This window comes from Protomyctophum parallelum, assembly GCF_964188405.1.
Source record: "Protomyctophum parallelum genome assembly, chromosome: 19".
Taxonomy (NCBI): Eukaryota; Metazoa; Chordata; class Actinopteri; order Myctophiformes; family Myctophidae; genus Protomyctophum; species Protomyctophum parallelum.
In genome coordinates, this window is record NC_139717.1 from 14,967,404 (window position 1) to 14,986,328 (window position 18,925).

The following is an 18,925-nucleotide window of genomic DNA, read 5'->3' on the forward strand; positions in this document are numbered from 1 at the left end:
CTTGTAACAAAGCAAAAGTAACTTTTTTTGCGAGTTTGCAACTTTTTTCTCAAGTCCACAGATACAGTAAAACACCACTGTGGCGGTGGTCTTTGGTGGAAGGCGCCATCGCTTCCGTTTCGTGAGCGATGTGGCTTTTAAAGCTCGAGCTCATCGGGGAAGCGGGAATGTGCGACAAAGGCGAGCAGACACGTCCCCGCCTGTCCCCCCTGCCAGCCCCCACCCCTGAAGAGAAGGACCTCACAGTATTCATTAATTCAGAGACATCCACACCGCCCCCAGCATCTCGGGGGACTCCGCCCACCCACTGGCGAGCATGTGGCTCGACAGTCACCATCGCTACGCACACAGCCCAATTACGGCAGACAAATCCTCCAATGTCACCCACAGACACACACTTTGCACTGCATTTCTATACGTGTGAGGACATCACACACACTTTAGGACAGTTTTATTTTATGAATGCCATGTCTTTAACATTTTTAAACAATAACCCTAAAGCCAAAAATGGCAGAAGTTAACAGGCTCACAACGCTGTGACGTGTTATGCTCTTCGAGATCAGGCACAAGTCCAATCCTGACTCCTAAATGTCTAAGCGTAAACCAACGTGAATCATTTCACAACCGTAAACTCTGCATGTCTTTTTTTTCTTTTTTAACGGAGGACAATTCTCAAATTCTACTATACTTGCGGGGACATTTGTGCCTCACAAGCATAATACACACACTCATGCCTAATACACCAGGGTTCTGCTGGAGAGGGCCCAGGGCTAATTATTCCATTTGGAGATAAAAGATCATTGTTTTACAACAATAAAAGGTTTTTTTTGGGGGGTCTGACACTGACAGACCCCAGGGAACACTCAGAAATACAACACAGTGGCTCTGTGGGGAAACCCTCTGAGCTCACAACCAAACAGAACCCTTTGCGGCACATGGACCAAATGGAACATTTAAGTTAAAATGGAAAGCTAGCTTTACTTTAATACCAGTAAAACGCCAAGGTCGCGTGCACGCATCCGCCTGGGTGACGGCAGACTGCTCGGTGAGCACTGGCGCTTTGGCATGGGGGGGGTCAGATCAACATATAGAATGAATTCTGTACTGTAAAAAGAAAGCATGGGCTCGCAACTCACCCCAAGATGCTCCAAACTTTATTTAGAGACAGGCAGGCAATTACGACGTTTCGACCTTACGGTCTTTGTCACTGTAAGGAGTGTGGAATTGTGGCACTCTACACTTGTGGCTTGAGACTAGTGATATATCTTGTGGTCCCAAAAACAAATCTGAAGACCAGTCTCTTTCAAACCTTGCTCGTCTTAAATCACGTTTGGAAAAAGAACTTGCTGCTTGGCTTTTAACCCAGACTGACAGTTCTGTTTCTGATCATCAATGAGTCTATACTGTTGTGTTTCTGCGGTCATTTATCAATCTAATTATACATAACGTGGAGGTCTCCTTGGCACAATAAAGTTTGAGGGAGACTAGACAGGAGGCCTATTCTACAAATGCCTCCTAAACCAAATGCGTTTCTTTAATGTGCTCTATAAATAAAGTGTGTGGCTGGGACTGGCCAACGGACCTGGTAGTAGTACTGCAGCACCCAGCAGAGACCCTCCACGTACGACTTCACCACCTTGCGCTTGAACTCCTCGTCGGTGTGCTCCACGTCGAACTTGGTCTTATAATATCGCTGCTTCCAGCCCTCCTCCCATAACCTGCAAAACACCACCGGCACAACAAAACATTATAATATTACTGCTTCAGGCCTCCTCCCATAACATGTGAAATAACCTGTGAAACACCACCAGCACAACAACACGTCTTATAATATCGCCGCTTCCAGCCCTCCTCCCATAACCTGCAAAACATCATTATCCGTGCCTTTTCCCTATATCATTCAACAGGGAGTCCTCAAGGGTTACTACGGGGTCTTTGTGGGATAAGAACAGTTTTTATTTATTTACATCAAGTACTTGAACGCCCAGTTCTTGGGGGGGTGGGGGGATTGCTGATCTACAAGCTCAGCTCACTAATCTTGTAGATCAGCTATTTTTGGTGGAGGGAAATAGAGCACGCCAAGTTCCGAGCCAAAGTTTACCATGTGTTGCATTTGAAGCTCATGTCCATAATCGCTGTTATTTGAGATACTCACAATATGACTTTGCATACAATTGTGAGAATCATTTCCATGTTGAGAAATGTTCTTATACATTTTCAAACGGTTGCCCAAAATAACTATAATATTTACATTATTTGTCATATCCAATAACAGAAATTTGTCAAAGGACAAAAAATGAAATGTAATTTGTATTATTTATGTCCAAACCGTCAATGCCAAAAAAGACAATTAAAATCATTAATCACAATGACTTGTGTGACAATCATCAACTGAAATTTCATGATCATGAAAGCCCTATGAACGAACACACACACACCTTTGCCAGCGGACAGAAACCTCCCATCTCCCTATTTTTACTTAGCATTTTTCCGTAAATTAACTTCCAACTTGATCACACCACAGCGTCATACAAAAGCATCAAAAGCAGCAGATCTACAAGCTCGAAATGCGGCACGACGTGCTGCATGTCGAGCTTGTGAATCTGCTACTTTTGATGCTTTTCAATGTGAATGGTGCAAAGTAACAGTTTAGTACATGCGAGGTTTCCACCAGACAGACGATGATAATCAAGGAGCCCCAGGTAGCATCTGTCTCGTCGGTGGTGGGGCTGTGAGGCCCGTGGGGAACACCCGGCGACAGGCCGGAAAGCCTCCATGAATACCAATTTAGCCCCACGGATTTAGGAGGCTTTAGCGAAACATGTCGCAGAGGAATTTGGACAGAACATGACTGCTTTGCATGTTAATCACGTCCAGGGGGGTGGGGGTGGGGTGTTGACGATTGGGGGGCACTGGAGCAATAAAATGCCATGTACACAGAGGCACACAGAGGTGAATCATTTTGGACACATTAAGTGTTTTGTTGTTTCTTCTACTTCTACAATTTAATCGATAATCGGAAATCAATTTCAATAAAATTATTTCTAAAATAACGAAGACACCAGAGCTTGTACATCGGCTATTTTTTTATTTGATAAAAGGAAAACAATCTCCTCGATTTGTTGATATATAAGGAATTCTCAATAAAAAATAATTAAAAGAAATAAAAAATAATCCAACCCATTCGACCAAATAATCACTACGGAAATAACCAATAGTTGCAGCCCTAATTGCCTGCAGAAATGTCACGACGCGGCTTCATCAGTAAATGTTCAACAAAAAAAAGACTCATTTTCTCTGCTGTTCAGAGTAAAATCAGTGAAGCCATCTAGGAGGTCTGCTGATGGTCAGATTGTTAAAACTTTAAAAGGAAGATTATGAACAGCTGTTATTTTGTGGTTAGTGTCTGGCCCAGAGAATGTGTAGGAAGTCGGACGTGAGAGTTTGATTCTAAGTCCGGATCACACCCAAAGACGGGACCCAATGCCTCCCTGTTGGCACTCAATAACAAAGGCACTAATTGAATGTTAACGGACACGAACCAGTCTGAGAGTGTGGGTTGACGCACCTGACGTTGTCTTCAGGTTCAGGCTCGCTGTCGCTGTCCTCCGCTTTCCTCTTCACTCCTCTGCCATCTGCACTGTCACCCTGCACGGCACGAACCAAAAAACAGCAGATATACAAGCCCACATCATGTCGCAGGGTGATGCATTAAATCTTTCATTATAAAATTATAGTTCAATTCCTTAAAAAAAGAAAGTGTGTCTAGATTAGTGGGAAGTACTTCTGTGGCCTACTGGCAGCGTGTACAGGCCATTTGGCACCGATAGGTCAAGGGGTTTTCTAGATTAGCTCCAGATGCACAGGCACTCAGGCAGCTAGACTCATGTAATGGAAAATTATAAGTCAGTGGTGCATATTCCAAAGATACGTTTTGTCATAGACCAGAGGTTCTCAAAAATATTTCATGTCAAGGAACTCCTAATTAATATGGATTTGGCTCTTTTTCTTGTCTTTTTATTTTGTGCAAGTCATGTGTATTTTGTATGCTTTATTGTAAAATCATAAAAAGAAAATTAATGACATTTACATTGATTTACCGTTTATGCAACCCCAAAAATAAATTTACATTTAACTGAAATGCAGTCAGTCTGCGATACAGCCCATGGCCACAAGATGGCTGTACTTGATGGCGAGTTGAAATCGAATCACCACTTTGGTCTGTTGCAATACATTGAATTTCTCATCTTGGCGTTCCTCCTTTTAATAGAACTGTTGTGGTCCCCACCTCGGCAACATTGGTCTCTCCATTCATTTGTGTGAATGTGCGTGTCATCCTCCCACCAAGTCCGCTAAAGTCTGTTATAAAGTCTGCCAGTCCTAGGGTTCTTTGAAAAGGACTTTCTCCCAGGCAGCTCACACTGCCGTTCCAACATCCTTTTTTTCTCCTCACTACACTGTGTGGAAAGCTGCAGCACATGTGCTGTCCCTGCATGCTGTACTTACAGCAACAGCAGCTATAAGAGCCCGGCTGTTCCGTCAATTTGCTTCAAGCTCACTCAGTTTGAAGCCATTCTAGAGTGGGTTAGCAATTGGAGTTTATTATTTCTTTAGAATTGGAGGTATTGCTGTCGATAGCAAACAATTTGCTTAAGCAGAGCTTGCAGATTGACTTATGCACGTAGACCGTAAAACAGCCCAACCTTACCTACTATTATAGTTACAAAGTCGTGTTAATATTCTCTTTTGTATTCCTATTCATGAATATGAATAGAAGTAAAGGTGAGACATTTCAAAGTGTTCGTACCTGTCCTCCACTCTTTATCATGGCTTTCAGAGACTGGGCTGCATCCTGGACAACCATGAATGAACCACATCAAAATTATTATTTTACAATCATATTTATGACCGTTCGAAGATACAAGCTCAAGCTTAGAGAGCATCTATTTTGGAAGAATGTTGTGCAAATGTCGACAAATCCTCTCTTATGGATGGCCCTGGCACAAAGTATAGTCTGCAGCTTAATACATATGAATTTGGGTTGCCTTGACATGAAAATGTTTTAAACCACTGTTGCACTACAATTCCAATGTCCAACATTTTTCAGTTTGTGGAGCTACTTTACATGTGCAAGATCAGAATAAGCAAATTAAACAAACTCTAGTCAACAAAGTAAATAATCACATAACTAAATGGAGTGCATAAAGAACACCGTAGTGCCTCAAAGATATGAGGCTAACGAGTACACAATGAACCTAGCATCTATCTAATGCCATCTACTGGAAATGTTCTGTGCATGTTTTGTGGTGGAGAAACGTAAGTCTAAGAAGCTACAATGTGTGTACCTTGTTGTGCTGCTCGCTCTGCTGCGTCCTCATGCCGTAGGCCTGCTGGCGGGCGTTCTGCACAGCCCCAGGTCTGTCTCTTCCACCCAGGGCCTGGGGGGCAAACTGACCCGTGGTCAGGTAGGCTGGAGCCTGATGCTCGGCCTGCACAAACAAAACAGAAAACGATGGCTTATACAGTACAATTATGGGCAAAAATACAATAATAAAGTAGAAACACACTACTCGTTTATTGGATCAAGAAGCTCAACTGTACAGTTGGGTGGTGTATAGATGTTAAAACATCCATTTACGCTTTCATTTATTCATACGTCAGTCTGTTACACTCACCTTCATTCTTTTTTTCTTCTCCTTCATCCTTCTCTTGAAGCCTTCCTAAAAGATGGGGAAAGAAATGGGGGGGGGGGGGGGGGGGGAACGGTAGGAGTTCAAGGTCACCGAAACGTATGGTCTTTCACAGGGTCCTACAAACCCTCCCGCGCAGTCAGATCAGCCAACGCAGGGAAGCTGGAAGTACCCTCACTAAAAACGCCGGGATAACACTCAAAATCTTCTCCCTTCTGGCTCCAAAACTGTGGAATGCACTTCCCATTGCAGTCAGAACTGCAGCATCACTCCCAATCTTCCGCCATAGTCTGAAAACCCACCTTTTCAGACTCCATCATGGCACATAGCACTTACCCTACCCCCTTAGATAGCATTTCTGTAGACTTAGATAGAATTTGATACAGACTTATAGCATGTTATGTAAACGGCACTATAATTGCATTGCATGTAGTCATAGCACGTTATAGTACATATGTATAGCATAGTATATATGTATAGTTTCATTATATAGATATTCCACTGTTACGTTTAGTTTACGCATGTTTCATGATAAATGCTTTTTACGTGATTCCCATGCTTAATGTAAATCGCTCTGGATTAAGAGCATCTGCTAAATGCCTAAATTGTGTTGGGGGCCTCTACACTAACCAATCATTTTCCCCTCTACACCACAGCTTTTCAGCTCAAGACCCAAAAGATGAATTTGGTCCCAAACTTAAAAAAAAAAACATTACGAATGAATCACATAAGCCCCATAGAGAAAAAGGCAGATATACAAACATTGTGAGCTTGTAGATCTTCTACTTTCGCAGAATGTTCAGCCCAAAATAGAGATGGTGCTCATGTGGTTCATTGTAGATAATCTATTATTAGTCCCTTAAAAGCATGTCTTACGTCATCCTGTTTGCGTTTCCTGAAGATGTTGTCTTCAGCCACACCGACTGCCTGCATGATCAGCTCAACTCTCTCCAGGTTGACAAAGCCGTTGTGTGTCAGGTAGCCCTGAGGAGACACACACACAGCTGGTCAGCACAAGTAGGGATATACATTGATACAACAGCCTTGCCAAGCCATGAGGCCCACAGGTCAGGAGTCGATCTCAGGGCTCGAAATTGCGACCATTTTGGTCGCAAATGCGTCTGAAATTTAATCTGTGTGACCAGGGAATGGAACGCCGACCTACCAGTCTCAGGGAAGACAGTCCATCCACAAAGCCACTGTATGTGTCAGTGAGGATAATGTTTAATGAGTATTTGTTTATATTGCATTGTCTATATAGTTTCTTCATTTACAGACAATCAGTACACACTGCAGATGATACTTACTCCAGTTTTGTGTACCACGTCTTTGTAGATGCCCACCAGTCTGTCTATTGCACCCTCCCTGAAATAATAAAACACAGACCAACTTAGACATTCTTATTCAACAGTTCTTCAATTGATGAAGAAAAAAAGAATGTAATTGCCAGAGAAACAAATGGGTCATTACAGCAACAGAAAATAACTCCACTACAAGCACATGGTGCATTGCCATCTGCTACTGTCACGATTTTCATCTATGATATTCGCAAAATATGGAGGGACAGCAGGTTGAAAGTAGTTGAAATTGACTGTGCGTAATGTAGTTTCCTTTTCCAAAAGGTAGCATACCCATTTCCCTCAGATTCATTTGACTGGCTCAGCAGCAGATGTGACCCGGAAACACGCATGACATTTTCAAATGCTGTTTCCACTTTAAGTGGGCTGCCTAGTGCCTAGCCAATCAAATTAAGCTATGGGAAACCCAGAACAGAAAAATCGGTATGTCACCTTCTGGGAACCTGAGACTACATTTATCCACTTTTATCCACATTTAACCCATGAAAAGCATCTGTGTCATTATAGCTATATTTTAACCACTTAACCCATTTTGACCTGAGATCAGATTCTAAAAATGTCTTCTACATCCTGACAGTTTTCTGAAAAAGCTATGTTTCCATGTCAGACCTACAAGCTCGTAGCGTGCCACTCGGTGGCGCTCTATGAGCTTGTAGATCAGCTATTTTTCAATAGCTAAAGCATAACATAATGCTAACACCAAAAGGGGTTCCCGCCCAAAATGGGTTAACCATTATGTTTTTGGCTATTCAAACATCTTGACAATTGTCGCAAGTCTTTGAAAATTTACATTTTTAAAGCGAACATTTTTAACTTTGCTTATGGGTGTCCCTGGAACAAAAATATCTTAACATTTAACTTAACTACAGAAAACGGTTAGGACAATTCTACAAATGTCTTCCAAATCCGAAGATCGCAATGGGTTGAAATTGAAAACCCAACTCCGACTCACCTGATCTCCAAGGACGGCAAGTGAGGGAGGAAGTCGTTGCCGACGAAGAAGCACATGAACACCCAGTCATCAACACTTCTCTCAAAGTCGAAGGGGAACGGCAGGCTGGCCATGGTCAACTCTTTCTCCAGATACTGCACAAGGGAAAGAGTGAACATCAGTGGTAGAATAAAAGTACTAGGACTTTTTATTTATTTGTACTTAACAATAAGCAATACCACAATGTCCTCTATTCAAATTGTATTATTGGAGTAATAGTGCAAAAGTAAAGAGGGTATGCGCATGGCATCATCATCATACCCGGAAGTTATGCGGGAGCACCTCCAGAGTGTCCGGCCTTGACAGCCCATATACAAAACAGAACGGTCTATCTGATTGCATTAAACAACGTTAAACTTGATGTGATTTGCCACTCACTGTATGCATGTGCATACCCTCTATAGGCATCAAAATATTCGTCTCAAAGTACTCATGGTGCAGACTGTCCCACTTCACAATAGGGACGCTAGGGTGGCAGTGTGCTCCGTGCGTGCGTGCGTCTTCCATACCTCTCGCAAAACACACAGTCTGATGAAGATGAACTCCTGTTCAGATACTGGCATGGTGCCTGCAAACTCGTCGTGCTGTAATAATGAACAGTAAAGGACAAGGTCAGAGAGAGGATCCACTGAAGAGCATGACATGTTTGTTTGTTGCTTGTGGGATCTTAAAGAATAATGCTTTAATAAAATATCAGAACAAAATGTAATATAGAATGTGTAAGCTCTCTCGATCTAGATCTGGGGTTGGTGCAGCAGAAGCCAAAAGGTCAGAGAAGCATGCTTGTGGGTTTCCAGTTCGATTCCCTTGAGCAAGGCACTGAAACTCAATCACCTGCTAGGGGCTCAGGGGCCAACAGCTTAAGACTAGGGGGGGGGGGGGGGGGGCAGTGGCTCAGGGGTAGAGTGACCGGATGGGAACTGCAAGGTTCCCAGTTCGATCCTTGGCTCCCCCATAGGTTAGTTTCAAAGTGTCCTTGAGCAAGACTCTGAACCCCTAATTGCTCCTGATGTGCAGGTTAGTGCCTTGCATGGTTTCCTCCGGCATCGGTGTATGAATGTGTGTGAATGAGGGAATGTAATGCACTCTAAATGCACACTTAACCATTTAGACTAGAGGTATACTGATATACCGATTCCAATCGGTCAATACTGAATACAGATCAGATAGTACAGCAAGTATAAATCAGTAGTGCAAAATCAACTGAAGCATTCAATCACAATAAATTATGACTGTAAATGACACCATATCATGTGATAAATTACATGATACCGGAATGGCATACTCACAGATACTTGTAGCGTTACCAGCATTTTAGGCAGCTCTTCCTATACTGGTATAATATTGGTAACAACACTACATAAGGACTGTGGATATATACTGGCCAGTTCCCAGGTTTGAAAGCATGTGTGTGTGATTGTGAAGCAGCCAGGGCAATGCTGAAAAAGAGCATTCATATTCAGCAAACCTCCCTTGGATAAATAAAAACATAATAATCACCTCTCCTTGTTTCTCCCGGGCCGCTCCTGTGCAGTCTTTGAGCTCATGACCCATCTGATTACACAGAGGACAGGGCCGAGGCTGGTTGGGTTTAAACTCCTCTCTGATTATGGTGAAGTTCGGCTCGTGAGTAGCCAGGCCCAGCATGATCAGATCAGCTGATTAAATAGCAAAGGACAGAATGGACATTAGCACCCCATTTAACTTATATTGTTTCTAGTTTCCACCAATATACCTCCTTTGTATGGTGTGTGTGCGTGCATGGTCAGCTTGACACTTGTATCGCCAAAGTCGTTACTTTTCAGGAAATTGAACTAAATCAAGTCAGGTAAATCGGGTTAGGCAGAGAAAGACCATCCATCAATCTCGGGAAACTTGTGTTAGGCAGTGTATGTGTAAAGTCTACTTTACACATACTGTGACAAGGTTTTCTAAAGTGCGACGAATTTTGGAAAAATACAGCTGCTTAAGCATGACAATGTGACTTGGTGAGGGAGTTCAGTGTGTGCAGTGGAGGCGGCTTACCGTCAGCTCCACACAGGCAGTGATGCGTGTTGGGGTCGTGGTTGGGCTGCGCTGTAGAAGGAAATACACAGGTGAGTCACAAAAACACAATCGATTTTTGATACTTTTTGTTTTTGATGCCATCCCCACACTTGCAGTGGTGACAAATTGAGATGCTATTCAGAGAAACCAGCGACATCAAGCTACAAAGTGAAGCCGGACACAAATTAGGGCTGTCAGAACGAATTTCATAATATGAAAGAAATTCGAATATTAAAAAAAATATATATATTCGAAAGCTAAAATTGTAAAATTGCCATTCGAATGGAGCTTTTATAATGTATTAATTCTATTTCATATTTTTATTTTGTTTTATGTTATTTTATCCGCTCACTAAATGTATTGAGTAACGAATCTACCGCTGTGAAATCTCCCCGGCCGCTTCCACTGCATGTGAAGAGCGAATGTGGGCCGGGTTCCGGACCCCGTGGCCTCGCGACCGCAATAGAGACGGCTTAGTGGCCCGGTGATAAATGAGCGGAGACTAGCCAGCTACACGAAGGTGGCAAGGGCACCGATTGCAAAGGCTGAGCACGCGGTCAAAAACGTCGAAATGTCTCGAAAATATTTTCGGAGGCTCGATTTTCGTGCGTTCTAGGCCCCGTGGCCTCGCGGTACCGCCGCTGACAAGCCCGCGGTTCCGTGGGTCCTGAGCGGGCCGACGAGGGCTACTCCGCATGGTCAAGCCCGTCGCGCAGAACCCAGGCGGTACCCCCGAAAAGTTCCGAAATGTCCGGAGGAGCGGCGGCGCTTAGAGTGACCGCAATGACATGACATAATGTCCGTGGAAACACAAGCATTCGGTGGGTCTCGCGCTAGGCCTGTCGTTTTACGTTCACTGTAAAATGCATTTGCACTATAGACAGACAACAATCTTACCGTGCTGAGTGCACTGTGCTCAATAAAACAGTTTAAACGCTATTTTGTGCCGTGAAAACCATTATTACGTGTGCTGAAACTGAAAGTACTGCTTTGTCGTTTGGAAGGGGGGGCCCTCTAGTGGACAGAACGTGCATCGTATTATATTCTGTGTATTATTATAGGCTAAATATGAGCTAAAATAAACAATGTAAATATTCGAATATTTTCGAAAATTACAAATAATGAAGCAATGAAATTCGAATTGGATTATAGATGTGAACTGACAGCCCTAACACAAATAAGGTTGAGCTGGACTCAACCTTTTCTGAGGCAGTGACATGGTAAATGGAAGAAACCCCCCTTGCCATTAATCAGTTCCCTCTGCCATTTAACCCCACCCTTTTTCATTCATGCAGTTTGGCTTGAGCAACACTTAAACAGCACCACAAAGACATCATCTTTGTGCTTGTGATCCAATCTCTTCACTGTGGCAAAACTCCATTCAACTCCTACAGTACCTCTGTCTTCTGACGTAGTCCATGATCTAAACTCCATTCAACTCCTAAGGTACCTCTTTGTCTTCTGACGTAGTCCATGATCTAAACTCCATTCAACTCCTACAGTACCTCTGTCTTCTGACGTAGTCCATGATCTAAACTCCATTCAACTCCTACAGTACCTCTCTGTCTTCTGACGTAGTCCATGATCTAAACTCCATTCAACTCCTACAGTACCTCTGTCTTCTGACGTAGTCCATGATCTAAACTCCATTCAACTCCTACAGTACCTCTCTGTCTTCTGACGTAGTCCATGATCTAAACTCCATTCAACTCTTACAGTACCTCTCTGTCTCCATTTAACTCCTACAGTACCTCTCTGTCTTCTGACATAGTCCATGATCTATTCTCCATTCAACTCCTACAGTACCTCTCTGTCTTCTGACGTAGTCCATGATCTAATCTCCATTCAACTCCTACAGTACCTCTCTGTCTTCTGACGTAGTCCATGATCTTAACTCCATTCAACTCCTACAGTACCTCTCTGTCTTCTGACGTAGTCCATGATCTAAACTCCATTCAACTCTTACAGTACCACTCTGTCTCCATTTAACTCCTACAGTACCTCTCTGTCTTCTGACGTAGTCCATGATCTTGTGCTCTCCCTCTCCAGGAACACTGGCATCGGACAGGATCACCTGAAAAGACAAACACACGCTAATGAAGGGAAATCTTTGCTGACCACCCCTAGTGCAATGGACCCCTAAATGGATGTCTTTAGCCACAGAACGCCAACAGAAAATATCTTGTGCCAGAGACCCCAGTAACAGATTACAGAATGCACAAAGAAAGGCCGTGAATAAGACTCACAGGATTTTCCCCCGTGAACCGGAAGTAGTATAGGCCATTTTCAAGCTAGAACCAATCTAGGGATTGTACATTATATCTACAAGCTCATAACGCGATGCAATGTGAGATTTTGGATAGGCTATTTTTGAATAGCCAGCCAAAGTAGAGAATACGGTTTAAATGGCTAAAATGACATTGATGCTCCAGTCTACTGTATATTAAGTCATTTTGGCCCCCAGGGTTCCTCAGAAGCAAATTTGAGAACCACTTCTCCAAAGCCTCATTTACATCCGGTAGTACAATGATATTGCTTGCTGAACACACAATTTTCACATTTTGCATATCGCTAATGTCTTAAGAAACGTCTTATCTCTGAATTTTAGCTTAGTTTCTTTGTAAATGAACGACCTACTCGATTATACTACAGCATCACATAAGCATTGTGTGACACCGACGCTTAATTTGTGTCTAAATTAAGCTTAATTCAGATAACAGAAGATGTGCTACATACAAAAATGATAAATATGTGTTTGGTGCTGGGTGATTGTGCATGGTTACTAGAGTAAGCGGGGGGTGCTGAGCTGGACTCACTGTGAGGTTACGCCATCCTGGGTCATTGCTCAGTCTGTCTGCGCAGTAGTAGCGAAGACAATTCGCGAGGTTGTCCATAAACTCTGTTCCCTAGAGAGACATACACACAAAATGATGTCAAGATACTGAAATTCACCATGAACTGTTCTGTTGAATAATCATAAAAACCCTTTTGTTTGGCAAGTTAGGAATAAGGAAACGCTGGCATCTGTGCTCTAAAACAAATGATAAACTTGAGGCTTTAATCCTTTAGATAGATATATACAAATATATGTTCATGCTCGTCAATAAAAATACATCATAAATCTATACCATTACACCACAGCTATGGATGCTGTTTAGCCCAAACCACACCAATTATTCGCCATGCAACTACTTAAGTCACGACAGAATGGTGCTTTACTTATCAGACCGCTACGACAAACGCTAAAAACGTTAGTTGCCACGGACAGATAGCTCAATCGTCTGGGCACCTAGGCTGCCCAGGCGGTTGTCTGTCTGTCTACTGTCACTATCAATAAAGGCATGAAAAGCCCCAAGAACAAAATCTTTAAAAAAACAAAAAAATCGTTTGTTGCGTCTCGAATCATTGGTGCTGTTTGGGCTTAAGGAATGTATTTGTCCAACTTACTGGAGTGATGCAGTTGCTGTCAAACCTCTCCTTTATCTCCTGGGGTGGCAGGTAGCCTCCTGAAGATGGTAGAAACCAGCAGTAGAGTTAAGTGTAATTGGAGGATTGGGGGGGGGGGGGGGGAAGAGACATTAATTGAAAATAGCCATCTAGCTTGTAGATCGTCAATTTTCATCAAAGAGAATTGGCGTAAAGGGAAAAAAGCAGACCAAGTTTAAGAAGTGGTCTCAAGTCTGTCAGGGAAGGAACAAACATTGCAGTCCTAAGTGTACACCAATTATTTTCGCCACAAATAGCCAATCTACAAGCTCAGAACTTTCACCCCAGAAGCTACCGTTCATGTCGTTAAAGATAAATAGAAGATAAAGATAGAACAGAATAAGACTGCAACTGGGATACGAGTCAATATTTCAGACACTGATTCAATGTAGCCAATGACACCAATACAGCAAATTTCATTGAGTGAAAATCAACACGTGCGTGCCTTTCTGGATGATCTCCTCTCGCACTTTCTCCTTCTCCTCCGTTAGCTCCGCTCCCTCTTTGGAAGCACGGAATCTTCTGGAGCGCTGTTGGTTCATCTTGGCACGAGGAGCCTGGTCAGGGTTGGATGAAAGAGATTCAGTTATGACACATCCTGGGTGTATTTTTAACAGTGCATAACGTGACCGTTTGATATCACACCTGTGACCCGTTTATTTTAGTGTGACCAGTGCACTTTCCTTAGTGTAAGAGGAAGATGTAAGATGCCTGAGAGCGAGAAGTGTCGCGTGCACTGGCCATATATGGAGCGTGTCTTGAGCATACAGGGTTTGATGAGGTCAGATCAACATATGGCATGTCAGACCAGGTGAGCTCCATATATGGAGATAGGAGGTGGTAGCGGGAAGGCAGTGTCTTGAGCTCAGCTCAAGACCCACTTCTACAACATTGCCTTTAATTGATCTTTTATTTTTCATGTCCTCACTGTACTGCATTACTGCTTGTTTTTTAATGTCGTTGCCTTGCTTTTCTTTTATTCTCCATTGTTCTGTAAAGCACTTTGAGCACTTGATCAGGTGCAGGCTCGGTGGGGTTTTCTGCGGTGGGGTTTTTTGCGGATTTCTGCATCAAGTGTACATGTTTGTTTTCCTTCTCCAGTGACATAAGTTCTCCTCCTCCACATGTGGCACAGAAAACACTGCTTGAAACCTGATACTATGCACCGCCCCATCCACTAGCTGCCGGCCGCTGCAGTTGATTCGCTGACCCAACATGTATGGGGATTTTGAGTGACAAAAAACAGATTTCATAGTTGACTGCGACCTTTGGTCACAACCAGATGTATCATCAATATACAAAGACAATGTTGTTGTCGTTTGGTTCATTTAAATGGAAGTATCTCAGCAGGTGCTACTGAGCAGTTTATACCAGTAATAGTAAATTAGGATCTCAGGAAAATCACTGCTTATCATTTAATGGATGATGATTGTTCATGAAGGTAAACCAACTATCGAATTGTGGACTAATTGAACATTTGCATCCCTAATACACATACATTTGCACCATACATCTAAACAGTGTTAAATGGTGTCTCGTTCATTACTCACCACTCCATCTATAGCCATGTAAAGGACCCTCCTGGGTCGGACGATGTTGATCAGGCGATCAATGTACTCAAAGATGAGCACCATCATCTCGTCTTCATTCTTCGGTGCAGGCCTGCAGGCAAGTTTAAAAAACAGAACTCGTTACTTCTAACGACATCATGAGGTTTCAACACTGACAGATGCTTTCACAATTGAATGGGTTTCAAAGAAAGAGCAGTGATCATTGTTCAGGGACTGACTTGTCCTCAGGGTGGCTGCAGGGGTGGATGATTCCATTCATGTCCAGGTACAAGTTGTCAAACTCCACCTCGTTGGGATTGGGCTTGCTGGTGTCCACCGGAACTCGGACTCCATTGCACTCCTTCGACTGTGGAGAGAAAATATATATATATAATATACATTATATGTAATTACAAGCAAAATAAAATCACCCCAAAACATAATGTGTATGTTCAGAAATGCAATACACCACCAAGATACCCATGTCTAAATACTTCCTTAATGTAAACGAAGTCCACACCCACAACACCATGCAACAAACCATGTACAACCCAGATTCGGCACAAACAAGGTACTAAATTATTTTCGCTCCTATGCCAAAATATGGAACACCCTACCAACAGTCATTAAGACATGTGAATCCCTTGACTCCTTCAAAACCGCTCTCAAAGGGCACCAACGGACGGCTGCAATTCGAAACTGGCCCCCGTAAATTCTGAATCCCCCCCCACCCCCCGTTTTTCCCTCACTGTATGTTTCTTTTCCCTTTTTGCTTCCTTTATGATGAATTCCTGTTCTGTTCTTTAACTATATAGAAGTGTCTATTTGTACGTCTCTAAATGTTTTGATGAATTGAACATGGTGGACCCTGTTGTAAACAAGAGTTATGCTTAATTGGGTCGTCCACTCACAGTTAACAGTCTTTGTATTGAGTTTGTGCTTGAAATGTACTGTAATTCTGCAAACTGTTAATACATATTTCAATCAATCAATGGCGAAAGCTGTGTTTGACCCGTTGAAGGAATTCTGGTTTGGCCAAACCCTGAATTAGGGCATAGTAGTGACACTGGCGGCCATTTTGAGGTGCCAAAGGCCCATTCGTTTTTTTCCAGAGATTTCCAAGAATATTTATATAAATTATGTTAAACCTCAAAGTTAAACCAAGCCATCCAGGCTTCTGGTGAACCGTGGCCATGTTACAACATTTGATTCATACATTCAAATATTGGAAAAGTGCAAGATAAAAAGGGTATTTATAAAGTTAGTGGTACTAGCCCTTACCCGTTGTGAGATATTCCACCCCCCTTGTGGCCGTGGGGGGTACTGCGTGCATTTTCGCATTTTAAATTCACTAATAAATTCATTATAATTCTATAATTTGTTAAATTGAAAAAAGGTCTTAGTTAAGACCTCCATATTATTATGGTCAATGCCTGTGTGAAAAGTGTGAGTGATTGGTGCAGGCAGTGAGGAGCTACGGCGACACACAGACACACATTCAGACATTGACTGAATTGCTATGTCCCAATTGTCCCATGCCCATATGTGTCTCAAATAAGACATGGAAAACAATGGCTGCTAGCCATTGCCTTAGTGGCGGGGCTAGTAACTAGCCTCGCCATAAAATAACAGTATAAAAGACAATAAGACATGTCTTTACTTTATGACCTAGCCTCCTACACCTAGAGTACTTCACACAATTGCTTTCACGTTATGTGTTGGCTGTTGGGTGCTTTAAATAATGTATCACAATTGTCAAGGTTTTGTAAACACTGGGAGTTAGGGTTGAGATTATGTGAATACAACCCGAATGTAATAATCAAATTAATGTACGTTCAAAACAATCGCGCAATGGGCCTTTTTATATTTCTGATGCCAAGCTAACCCTAGCCCAACCGGCTAGCTAGCTGGCGTTAGTTCCAAGGCGAGAAACAGCTTGTAATGTGAACTGAATTCCATTATACAATAACAGTACGAGCCACGTAGCAATTAAGGGAGAAATCCAAATAAAGTCCATTTAACTCTAATAACAACAACAAAACAACGTTGGTGCGCGACGCGAGCGGGCAGCGCGTCCTGTTATTAGCATGATGCTAACCTTCTCCTCCAGACAGTGGACGACGATGGACGAATACTTTCTGCTCAGCCAACGGAAGAAGGCCGGGACTCCCATCTATCTCCGCGGGGACTGGTGCGATAACAAGCAGGAGAAAAAAAACAACCCGGACGGTAAGAAGGTTAAGAAGGTTTGTTTTAAACCAGTACACTAGCAGTTCAAATGTTGTTGGACGCATAGATTACTAGCAATGTGATAACATGCTGCTGCCGGTCCACTCTTCTTCTTCTTCCGGGTCACTGTCTTCTTCTTCTTCTTCGTGGGGTTTTATGGCGGTTGGCATCCAATAAGTTGCATTACCGCCCCCTTCTGTTTCCATTACTTTACTATCGGCTTCCACCTAGCCTGGTTAATAAACCAGACCGAATCAGCCGTTGGCAAACTGGTTTATTAACCAGGCTATGGATACACGACTTGGGATATCCGTGGATATACACGGCTTGGCTACACAAGTATAGGTAAAACACTGCCAGCTCTCAGCGCAATGGCCCATTGCAAAGAAGTTGAGATTTTACTTGTGCGATATTCAGATAATCTTCAACCGAGTTTATATTTTCATTGGGTGTACAAGTCATGTTTTTAATATGCCATTATCAAATGATATAGAGAGATGATAGGGTAGTGCCCAAGCCCTGTTAGCCATGCAGCCTATATGATCTGTGGTGCTTGGGATTTCCCCAGAGGTTAATTTCACTGATGTGTACAACCTTTATTCAAATAGTTTAATTTGTATTGGAGTGTGAAGCTTGAACAATAGTTAATTGCTGACCGCTACAGATGAACTGTAACCTACCAATAAGGACCCAGGCCAAATGCCACTCTACAAGCTCACAACTGGTTGTGGACACTTCTATAGGTCTGACTAAGCTATTCATTTATGTGCAGGACTTGCCTGGCTTTTAAAAGTATACGTATTCCTTCATAAGTAGGCTACTTCATAAGTACTTATAGGCTAAGGCTACTCCTTCATAAGTACTTATTCCTTAATTAAAAAATATAATTGGCTCCTCATAAGTGTAAATATAAAATCAAATATAATATAGCCTACAATTGAAACCTGCTACTGCAGTGATTTTATCCTGTGTTCAATGCGTTTCTGCTGTGCTACACCATGATATATTAAGAGTACAATAACATTCCATTGTGAATAAAAACGTATTAACCACAGTGTAATGCTAAAGGTTTCATCACAGGGCTGTCTGCTTCATGTAATAGGCCTATAATTAAAAGTGTTGTTGGTGACAATTATATGGGTCACGTGGTGTTGCGTGCTACTAGCCTACGTCACTCATAGTAAAGTCAGCTGTTCGCGAGGCGGCATTTCATGAATCGAAGGAGAGAGGGGGTGAACGGGGAAGGTCCAACTTCGTTGACCGCAATCGCTTTTTTCTATGCTGTGATTCACTGCAGTACCCTGGCCTGGAGCAGTGATTCTCATGCAGACGACTAAAGCAGCGAGTCTGACGCCTCTCGGCGTCATACGATATAGACGCCATAAAAGTGTATTGTGAATCAATGGATTGTGCTTTCATGCAAAGCACCAACTTCAGTGTTTACGGACTGACCTATAATAACAATAGGCCTATAGCCTACAATAGCACAGTGAGTCACAGACTGGGGGTCCGGGGAACCCCTGTCAGTTGCTGGGGTCCGGGGACCCCCAGTAGGCCTACCTACCTGTCAGTTGC

The 18,925-nt window shown here is 42.8% G+C and overlaps 1 protein-coding gene across 2 annotated transcripts in view; it reads right to left on the reverse strand.

Moving 5' to 3' along the window:
- The window catches only part of xrn2 (5'-3' exoribonuclease 2), a 41,023-nt gene extending 23,578 nt beyond the window's left edge, over window positions 1–17,445 (reverse strand). The window contains exons 1-18 of one of the 2 annotated variants that reach the window (XM_083790295.1): window positions 17,220–17,445; window positions 15,361–15,488; window positions 15,122–15,233; window positions 14,017–14,128; window positions 13,533–13,591; window positions 12,902–12,991; window positions 12,087–12,159; window positions 10,065–10,115; window positions 9,540–9,697; window positions 8,549–8,623; window positions 8,001–8,134; window positions 6,998–7,055; window positions 6,567–6,674; window positions 5,676–5,720; window positions 5,346–5,489; window positions 4,808–4,852; window positions 3,569–3,648; window positions 1,583–1,718 (exon numbers count right to left, since the gene is read on the reverse strand). In XM_083790295.1, the coding sequence (XP_083646421.1) occupies window positions 1,583–1,718; window positions 3,569–3,648; window positions 4,808–4,852; window positions 5,346–5,489; window positions 5,676–5,720; window positions 6,567–6,674; window positions 6,998–7,055; window positions 8,001–8,134; window positions 8,549–8,623; window positions 9,540–9,697; window positions 10,065–10,115; window positions 12,087–12,159; window positions 12,902–12,991; window positions 13,533–13,591; window positions 14,017–14,128; window positions 15,122–15,233; window positions 15,361–15,488; window positions 17,220–17,294 (1,683 nt within the window). In that variant the 5' untranslated portion in view covers window positions 17,295–17,445. The remainder of the gene's footprint in view (window positions 1–1,582; window positions 1,719–3,568; window positions 3,649–4,807; window positions 4,853–5,345; window positions 5,490–5,675; window positions 5,721–6,566; window positions 6,675–6,997; window positions 7,056–8,000; window positions 8,135–8,548; window positions 8,624–9,539; window positions 9,698–10,064; window positions 10,116–12,086; window positions 12,160–12,901; window positions 12,992–13,532; window positions 13,592–14,016; window positions 14,129–15,121; window positions 15,234–15,360; window positions 15,489–17,219) is intronic. The other variant, XM_083790296.1, reaches the window with a different exon arrangement.
- Between the last annotated feature and the right edge of the window lie 1,480 nt (window positions 17,446–18,925).